The 10,741-nt window shown below is 38.7% G+C and overlaps 1 protein-coding gene and 1 pseudogene across 1 annotated transcript; one reads left to right on the forward strand and one right to left on the reverse strand.

Annotated features, from left to right (window-relative positions):
* Positions 1-407: 407 nt before the first annotated feature.
* Positions 408-6,556, forward strand: LOC117718246 (stefin-1-like). The gene is made up of 3 exons (XM_034515813.2): positions 408-564; positions 3,533-3,634; positions 6,353-6,556. Exons 1-3 carry the CDS (start codon positions 499-501, stop codon positions 6,476-6,478), a joined length of 294 nt encoding a protein of 97 aa, XP_034371704.1. The 5' UTR covers positions 408-498; the 3' UTR covers positions 6,479-6,556.
* A 58-nt stretch (positions 6,557-6,614) lies between these two features.
* On the reverse strand, positions 6,615-6,712 carry LOC117718374 (U6 spliceosomal RNA; annotated as a pseudogene).
* Between the last annotated feature and the right edge of the window lie 4,029 nt (positions 6,713-10,741).

Here is a 10,741-nt window from a genome sequence, read left to right on the forward strand (position 1 = left end):
TGTTATTCTTTACATTTGGTGACAAATATTTTAAAAACTGCAAGTAAAATCCACTGTAGACATTTTTATTATCTTTATGAAGTTGGATGGATTCTGAGCAACCAGCCTTGACATTACTAAGTATTCTATTTAAATAACTCTTCAAGTTCTAACATATTTAAAATCACGTTATGCATGTCCTTCCTCATGTGACACAACAGGATGACATTATTGGCACAGAGATTGCAGGGAGGAACCATGCTCACCACACCTGAGTCCTGGACACACATGCTTGCTCACTTCCCCCAACCCATTTCCCCCCAACTCCACTTAGCATTTCCTCTTAGGGATGAAGTAAGACTTGCCTGAGGCCACACTCAACACCCCAGTTCCTCTGATACTATTGAGATAATACATTATAGGGGAGGAGTTTACAGATCCCTTTATAATCCTGAGTCTTTGTGCTTGCAGGATCATTTCTTCTCAGATTCCAACCCAGCTAAGAAGCTACTCATCAAAATGATGGTCGGAGGTGTCTCAGAGGCCAAACCGGCCACACCAGAAATTCAGGAGATTGCTGACAAGGTAAGTTGATGTACTTAAGGAAAATGCATGATCCTAAACCAAACTTCCAATATTTGATTTGTAATTTGTACTTGCATATATTTCAAAGAAATTTTAATACCCCAAGCCATACCTACAACCTCAGTTTCCCCAGTAGCTGAAGGTGAATTCATGCTGGATCATCTCTACACCTCCTGTGTCTGAACCCAGGAGCTCTAATTACTGATGAAATTTTCCAGTCCCACTGAGGGAAGCTGATGTGTGAAGGCTCCTAAGGTTGGTAAGGATCTCGGAGCACATTCCAGGATGCTATGCCCACCAAACTGTCACAGTCAAAATAGAACTCAATGTTTCTAGCAAGTTAATACATGTTGCTTAACTATCATCTATATAAAAAGATGTATTGTGTTGCCTATTTTACAAAGGAGAATTATGGAGGTAAGTTTTCAATCTATCACTTTACTTTTTTTTAACACATTGTTTTTCTCTCTGAAGCTGAATCATCCTGGAGGACAAGCTCAGTTTGGTTTGTTACTTGCTTATTTGTTTGTGTATTTGTTTGAGAGTTGGTCTCACTAGATGGTCTAGCATGTAGGTAACTCAGGCTAGCCTCAAACTCAACCCAGTCCTGTTGCCTCAACTTTTCAAGTGCTGGGATTACAAGCATGTACCACCATGCTAGGCACCATCAGATTTTATGTGAGTGGAAAAGATGGCAGGCTTCATGCCTAGGGCACTGAACATTCTTGATGGTGTCACAGGCACCTAAACTCTTTGTCTAAATATGTAGAGCTAAATAGTTCTCACTCGTAGGTTTATTTCAAGAAATACCTTGGAGCATTTTCTTTCTGAGGAGTATTAAATCTTTAAATCTTCTTTAGAATCCACACATCGAGTTGGTGTTCCCAACCTTAAGTGTGCACATGAGTCACCAGAGGGCTAGACCAACCTGCATGTCCTCATTTCTTTCAAGGTCTCTGGGAGAGTGGGCACTCCTACCTACCCATGACTTTACTTTCCTGTAGGACCTAATATATCTGGCATCCTAGAAGGCATTGGGGAGATGGGGCCTTAAAAGAGGAGGTCAAGGAAAAGTTCTCCATTTCACTGGAAAGAAGAAAGAGCTAAGAGGATTAAGTAAAATACCATGCAGAAAAGTGTTTCAAAACAAATAAGCATGGATGAGGCACAGCTGATATTTATGTTCAGTGAAGTAAAAATCTCCCTGTTACAGTAGCCAGGATTGTAGGGGGATAGACAGGGAAATATAGTTATTTGAAATAAACAATTTACAGCAGATTTTATTGATTTTCTTAATAGTTGGTCATCTGGTTATCTAGAATAATTCTTCTTTTGAAACAGGTATCTTCCTATTTCTCAGAGAGGTTCTTATCTCACAAGTTCCAGTAATTCTTTTGCCTCTGGTGTCCTAAGTGCCAAGGACTTCTGGAGGGTGACATTCTGCCTGACTAGAATAATTTTTGAACATGATACTCTCATTAGTTCTTTGAGAATTTCATAGATACATATACTGTATTTTGATCATACAGTTTTTGAGGTAGTAAGGTACTAGAAGGCCTTATCTTGATAATTGCACTGTCTGTGGATGACATCTTCAATAATAAAATTTAATTAGAAGTGTGTTCTTCTAGATCCAGACAAACAGACTGAAACATAGATATTAAGAAGGTCACCTCATGCTGGAAGGAGCTTTGCTGTTATAAAAGCCTTGATTTCTGTCTCTTCTTTCAGTTGACCTTCAAAGCCCCCAGTCAGGCAAGGATGCATCCTATCCTATTTTTAGAGGATGAAACCAAGACTCAAAATGCTTAAGAGTCACCCAGATAAGACACTGACCTGGTCTTTCCCATTGCACAGCCTCGGCACACTATGGAGCTCTGCAGGAATGAGGGGAGGGAATGCAGCAATCTTGCCCTCTCTGTGGGAGCCAAGGCCTCAGGCTTAAATCACTATGGGAGATGCATAGCCATGAACCAGTTCACAGGGGCATTTTCTGAGTCACTCCTACATATTGAGCATCTGGCTACAAACTGTAGAAGCTGCATAAAGGCTGAAAGAAAATTACTTAATTACTTAATTACTCCTGAATTAACAGTATAGAGGAAATCAAAATATCTAGAGAATGTTATAAAATAAACCTTAATTAAGCACTTTTTCATGATCACAGGTTTAAGACCAAAACGAATATTAAGTACTGCTGCCAACCTCTTTACTGTCAGGTGAACAGGTACAGGGTGGTGGCTCAGCTCCCAGATGTCTCTCATCTGTCCTGTCTTGCAGGAGACAGCATGAGGGGACAACTCTCACTAAAATGTTGAGAGGCAGAGATGCAGGCAGTGAACTGTGTATTTTTAGGAAGCATTTTCTGAGTCACAGCAATCCTTCCCTTACAAAGAACACTACAGGTCAGATACTGTGAAACAAACTTACTAGATCAGGAAATTCAGTCTACTACTCTGAGATTATGGTTGGTTGGGTCCCCACACAGTGTCAGGTCTCAGGGGGTTATTGAATTCCTAGAATGATCTGAGGGGACCCAGAGAAAATCTCCACTATGTGCCATTTACTTTGTGTTTATTGAACAAATGTAGATATACCAGTTGGGGTCCTCCATTGCAAATCATGACAATATTGTTTTTTGCTTTATTTTTATTTTTTAAGTATGTGTGTATGTCTCTGTGTGTGGTCTGTGGGTGTGTGTATGTTTGTGTGTGTTTTCATTGCTGAGGCAGAATTCAATGGGTAACAACAACTAGCCTGGAACGTTCTATATAGTCCAAACTGTTCTTGAATGACATTCTCCTGCCTCAGTCTTTCAGGTTCTGATATTAGAGGCTAGAGGTTTGAGCAGCCAGCCCAGGTTCATCAGCATCTGAGAACTCTTAGCAGGATGTGGTTCTCAGTTTTGTGAAACAGATAACCTGAGTCCACACAACCCTAACAGCATCCCTTACTTTCTTCTCCTCAGGTCAGACCACAGCTTGAAGGGAAAACCAATGAGAAATATGAAAAATTCAAAGCCATTGAGTATGCATCTCAAGTCGTCTCTGGAATAATCTACTTCATTAAGGTTAGCACCAACTTCCCTCAAGCACTGAAGCAATTGTTTCCTGTTGCCCCAATTGTAGCTTCATTTCCACCACTTGTTTTTAGTTAAGACACTTGTAAGTGGAAGACTCCCAAATCCATCAGATGACAAGATATTAACATTGTATTTCCTCATGAATACAGAAATACTTCTTATGTTATTCTTAACCCTGTAGAAAAGGATGGTGTAACAGCTCAGACATTGCTTTGCAGCCAAGGCTGCTTATTCTGTCAGCTGGATGTGGAGGCTAACATTTTAGTGTGTGGGAATTGACCAGTGACTTAGAGCATTTTCCAACTCAAAACTTCCTAATTCTATGTGTGATCAAATTACATGCACTTAAAGAAGGACTTCAGTCATTAGCTGAAAGAATAATTCAAGCCAATTTCATCCTTTAAATGAGTAGTTATTAATATAATTTAAATGATTGTTTAAATTATTTTTTATATATGAGTGTTCTGTCTCCATGTATGCCTACATGCCAGAAGTGGGCATCATGTCCCACTATAAATGGCTGTGAGCCAGCATGTAGTGTAGTTGCTGGGAATTGAACTCAGGACCTCTGGAAGGGCAGTCATTACTCTTAACTGCTGCACCATCTCTCCAGTCCCCAAATAATTCTTTTCATAGCTCAAGCAGGTCCAACTGTTGGCACTTCAGCTACAGTATAAAGCCATATTAATAGTATTTTATAAATACATTTTAGGAGCTGGAGAAATGACTCAGCTGTCAAAAGTGAATGAGGCTTTTGCAGAAACCTCAAGTTCAGTGTCCAGCACCCACATCAGGCTGCTCACAATCAACTGTACTCCCAGCTGTAAAAGTCTGATACCTCTGGTCTCTGAGGGCACTTGTTCCTATATGTGCATAGCCATACACAAACACACACGCATACACACTACTATTTTAAATTTTAAAACAGATTTTATATCAAAAATTAAATTAAATGGTTTCCTGACTAAGTTCTAATGAAAAAAAATATTTTGACATTCTTGTGATATCAAGGGAAACAATTCAAAAACTCAACCACAGATTATAAATAGGAGCTGTACTTATCTCTGTGTATTAAACAATGTCAATCTTGACTGAAAATATAACCCTCAGTCAAGTGCCTTTACCCCTTCTGCTGTGTGATTGGACCAAGGCACAGTGGCATTTAGTTATTTTTAAAAAATAGATACTTAAGCTATATGTTTTTAATGTGTTTTGCTTGTTTGGTGTTTTTTTTTAATGACATGAGCTGAACTAGCCAGCTCAACACGAGCCACTCTCAAAGCTGGGTAGTATATAAGGACTGGACCAGCTCAGTTCAATCAAATTTAAGTTCCTGGTGTGTTCCACCAGGCATATGAGTCACTGGTAGACCAAACTCAAGGCATCATTCATGCAAGGTAGAAAAACACTCTGCTAAGTAAGCTGCATCCCCAGCTCCAGAAAAAATAGTATCTTTAAATCTGTGTCTGGCATCAATGACATTGACACTATATCAGCTTTTTTCAACCTACAGGAAGAAATCACGCACATGTACACACATGTGCATGCACATACAAACATCCTTTGTATGATGCTCATCATACTGAGATATATTAATGTAAACTCTGATTAGTAGCATTTTAAGATTAAGGTAGGAAGTGATATCAGGGACATACAATGTCTACTGTAGAACACAAAATCTTTATTGTTCTGATAAACAACAAAGTGGCAGTGCTTATCGGGATGGTGTAGGACCCAGCTTCATGAACAAACTACCATTGGGAGTGTTATCCTGATGTTACCTAGGCTGCTTTACTTTACTTTTCAGAGGAGGCAGCCTGGTGGGCATTCACAAAGTAGGTTATAACACAGCAGAGATACAGGGACCAAACAGTCTATATATTCTAAAGCAAATCTGAGTTTCTTTTCCCTTATCAAACTATATGCCAATTTTTCTCCCAACTTGGAAGTAAAAAAATAGAACCACCAAAAACACAGGCTTCCCTCTGCTCGTTTTCGGGCATCATGAAAATAAAATGTAACTTTAGAATATCATCTGTGCCAAGATTTTAATGAAAAGTACAATAAATTAAATCTAGATGGAGAAGTAGATTAGTGAGTAGGAGTGTTGGCTGTTCTTGCAAAGGACTTGGGTTTGGGTGTTAGCACCCACATGGCAGCTCACAATCATCTCTGACACCAGTTCTAGGGGATTTAGCACCCCCTTCTTAAGGCTTCAGGCATTGCATGCACGTGATGCACTTATATGCAAGCAGGCAAAACATTTATGCAAATACATTGAATAAAATGTATTCTATAACGAATACCTTTCTAAAAGGTATTCAAAATACATCTTAGAAATATGTTTTCTGCCATACTGTTAGCTGTTCTTTTTCCCAATGTACAAATTGATGGAAGTTCAGTTTGTAGGTACTGCCTTGGGCCAGAAATGTTGTTTCAGGAGTGCTTGACACATCACATCTCGACAAGAAAGTAGATTTATCATACAATAGAGATCCAAGTGAATAATCTTTCTTCTTTTTTCTCTCTCTCTCTCTCTCTCTCTCTCTCTCTCTCTCTCTCTCTCTCTCTCTTTCCCTCTCTTTCTCTCTCTCTCTCTCCCTTCCTCCCTTCCTCTTTCTTTCTTTCTTTCTTTCTTTCTTTCTTTCTTTCTTTCTTTCTTTCTTTCTTTCTTTCTTTTTTCTTTTCTTCTTTTATGTCTTTCAGGTGGATGTAGGGAATGGTTGTTTCATTCACATAAAAGTCTTCAGTGGGCCCTCTGGAAAAGATAGCTATGAACTTCATAGTTACCAGACTAACAAAACCAAGAATGATGAGCTGACCGACTTCTAAGCAGAAATTCTAAAGTGACCTGATTCCTCTCATTGCAAACAGATGCAGCCATCAATAAAGAAACATTCTTGAAATAACTGTTTTCTTCCCTCATTACTCAGTATTGTTTTGAATTTTACTTCCTAGAAAATTACTTTTAAATATGGAATGTTTTGTGAATCTGTGTGTCATCCTTGGGCAAGGGCCATGACAATCTCTGTGTCATTCCAATTTTTAATATACATGTTGTCATACAGAGCAGTGTTCATGGTTCAGAGTTGATACTCCACAACAAATGATTCTAATTGGAAACCTTATGAAAACTATGGCTCAGTTGGAATTGTGTAAAGGAATTATCACCCCATCCTCACTGCAGGTACATTGGTGGCTGTCAGGGAAACACACTTCTTGACCCCTTTGTTTGTCTGGAACCCAGCATAACATCTGTGCCTTCATGTTTCAAAACAAATTTTGTATTTTACTAGTGATGTTTTAAAACAATCATAACTGATAAGCTGCCCTCTCCCCTCCCCCATGCTTCCCTTGCACTTGAGAGTCAATTGCAGTGTCTTCCCCTCACAAGCAAATGCTTCCTAGTGCTCACTAGTACAAATAGCAATGTGCACGTCCCACAAGGCCATTCTCCTGCACAACCAAAACCCAACAATCAAGACCAGGAAATGAACAATGATAACGCCCTGATACCTAGTCCCAGGTGTCAATCTTTTCAAGTTGTGGTAATAAATAAATAAAGCCTACTCCTGCAGTCAACTACATTAGTACCTAGTATGACCACTAGTTCTGAATGCCTTATAGGATATGACCGTTTATAGGTGACTGACCACTAACATGTTTTTCCTTATTGCCCTTAACAGTTTATGAAAGTAGCATTCATAAGACTAGGACCTTAAATTATGTTTTAAATGAGTTGCATTGAAGTTATAGGCACATCTATCTTTAAATATGAGCTGAATCATATGTGCATTATGGTGTAGCAAACACAACTTTAAATTTTTATCATCATTAAAAAAAAAACAACCCAATGTAAAATATTTGAGACTTGTTCCTTTCTTAGTCTGAAAAGGAATACAATAATCTATCTATCTTTTCCTAGCTTGGGGTCCTGGAGATACCTCACCATAAAAGTGAGGTGGTATGGCCCCTTCTGACTTGGCTTGCAGCCTCCCTACAATAATGGTAACATGGTTCAGCCTGCTTAGGGTATGGGAAGAGCTAAAGACTTATTTTATAAGCAACTGGATGTTTGTTGAGCTCACTGTTTTGGTTTGAAAGGCAGGGATTTTTCTCTTTGGGCTTGCAGGAACAACAGAGAAGCATCAGGCAGGACACAAATAAAATAGTATTCTAGAAAAGAGAGCTAAGAGGGCCCCTTAGGTTTGGAGGAGCTCAAGAGAAATGTAAACTAGTTCCATAGAATGACACAGATAGAAAGATTTCTGAAGAGCTACAAGTTTAGTTGTAGGATCAGGCCTGTTAATAAATGTTTTGTATATGGTTAAGAAAATAAAGATATCTCGCTGAGCTAGCAGGTTTGTCACTCAGTTTGCACCTCTCCTGATTTTCTCAGTATAAATATTAGATAATTTAAATGGTTACCAGACCCTTTAAGGTTGGAACAGCAAGCAAGGTTTGAAATAAATTACTAAACTCTTGAATAGCTAATCCAATTATGGGCTGTAGCCAATTAATATCTCAGAAAATTTTGAAAATTTGAGAGTTTGTAATTAATCCCTTCTGATCTATACTTCCTGTGGCTGAGTTTTCTGAAGACTTATCTTATGTTCTAGATTGTTAATAGAATTCTCTCTATGTAATTTTCAGGGGAATCTTTTGATCCCCAACAAGGAAAAGTTACCTTCCCTTCAAATTCAAGGCACTCTTGCTGCATCAACAACTCAAGTGCTGGGATTACAGACATGTACCACCATGCTAGGCACCATCCGATTTTATGTGAGTAGAAAAAAATGGGAGCCTTCATGTTTGGGGCACTGAACATTCTAGAGGGAATCACAGGCTTGAAATTCATTGACTAAATATTTAACTATAAATGGTTCTCACCTATAGTTTATTTTAGTAAATATCTTGGAGCATTTTATCTTTGAGGAACATTAAATCTTTAAATCTTCATTAGAATATTCACATCCATTTGGTGTTCTCAACCTTAAATGTGCACCAGAGTCACTTGTTGCTCTAGAGAGAATGCAGATCTGACTGAAGAGGGCTACTCCAGCCTGTATGTCTATATTTCTCCCAAGGTTTCTGGATGTGGCTACTTTTACCAATGACTTCACTACAGAGAAGGAGATATTGACATTTTAAAGTTGTTAGACAGATATGGTGGTGCTTGCCTTTAATCTCAGCATCTGAGAGGCAGAGGTATGTGAGTTCAAGGGTACCCCGCTCAACATAGTGAGTTCAACACTAGCCAGACCTTATCAGTGAAACACAATGTCAAAAAAAAAAATGTAAAGAAAGTTGTGTCACAGAAGCGTATTTTAAACCTTTGACTCAGTGCAAAATGAATCATTATACTGTATAGCATGTAAGGACACACAAAGGGCAATACTCATCCTCTTACTTCTAAGATTCACACTCCTATGACAACAGACAGCACAGGAAAAAATTGGGGCAGGTTTATGAAATCAAAGTATTAAATGACACAGGACACTTTGGAAATGGAGTCCCAAATATCCAAGAACAGCTGTCTACCTTTAATGTTTTTAATTGTCCAAAAATGGACAGTTTACTGCAGACATGACTGAACAGGGAGGTTTATGTCCTACAGATGAAAGATTGGGTAGGAGAACCAGCAAGGCTACTCTGTTTAGATTCTTGGTCTATCTCTGAAGTGGTCCATTTCTATGGTACTGGGTAGAACCCTCCTAGAATGAAGACTGTATGACCCCCTACAAGGCAAGGAAGTTCAAATCCTAAACAAAAGGGCAGGAGAAGTATTGAACAAGGTTTCTAGGTTTTATGGCTGTCTTCAAGGGATTGGTAGGGATCTATGATCTGCTTTGGGAAAGAATATTTTTTCATAGTGTCACTAGGGATTGAACGTAGCACCGTGAGCAAGCTGGGCAAAGAGATATAACATCTGAACATCAGTAAGAACAAGCCATTTAATGTTGGAAGATGTTAGCACTGGACACAGAGGCACATGCTTATAGTCCCAGAATTTGAGAGGCAGATTTAAGAGGATTTGAGAGACAGATTAATGAGTTGAAGATTATGATCTACTACGTAAAAGCCTGCATGTGATACATAAATGCAAAATTCTGTCTCCAACGAAATCAAGTGTTTTAACTCTTTTTGGCCATCATGATAGTTAATTCTGTCTTCATGACAGGATTTGGTTAGAAAGACCTGGGATACAAACTTCTGCACCTCAGTGAAGAATGTTCAGCAGCAAACTCTCAACTAATCTTCCCTTTCCTTCTTTTTAGACATCCTTATTTTGTTTCTGTAAGTCTTCTGTAAATCTCCAAAAGTGACAGAGTATGTCCATTGACATACAGGATTAAAAGAAGAAACCTAAGATTCTGATGTTATATACAAATTACCAGACACACTCTTGGTTCTGCAAATCTAAAGAAATTAGAAGGTTTAGAAGGTTTTGTTTTTAAGACACAATTTCAGCCCACTAGTAAGAAGGATTTTTGTTGTTTTTAGATATGCATATTTCATTTTATTTTGTTTTTAGAATTATTTAAACACAGAAGAACACTATAAAATAACAGCTATCTCTGTGTCTTTCAGTCAAAAATGAACATGACTACTACCCCATGTCTCTCTAATAGAATCACTGTAGTAAGCAGAGATGGGTAACAGGAAGCCTCTGTCCCTTTGCTGTGCCCTATTTCTTGCTATTCCTAGCACTTCCCTCTTGACACCCAGCACTTCTTCTAAAGAGAAGCCTTTACCTTCTATATGGTTGGGCTATTAATTGATTAGTTAGCAAAAGACTGTAATCCCATCACTTGGGAAGTAGTATGACAAAGATCAGACATGTAAGAACATGCCTGTAATTCAGACAGGAAACTAGAAAGTTCAAGGTTTATAGTGAGTTTCAGGAAAGCCTTGGCTACAGAGTAAGTTTCAGGTCAACCTGGGCTGCATGTAATCCCCTCTTCCCACCCAAAAGATAGCATCACTGGACCTGAAGGCACATATCATTAGTGCCAGAACTAGGGTAGGGGAAGCAGGCAGAAGCAGGTAGATATCTGGGAGTTTAAGGCTATCCTGGTCTATACAATCAGTTCC

This window comes from Arvicanthis niloticus, chromosome 12 (genome assembly GCF_011762505.2).
Source record: "Arvicanthis niloticus isolate mArvNil1 chromosome 12, mArvNil1.pat.X, whole genome shotgun sequence".
NCBI classification, from domain to species: domain Eukaryota; kingdom Metazoa; phylum Chordata; class Mammalia; order Rodentia; family Muridae; genus Arvicanthis; species Arvicanthis niloticus.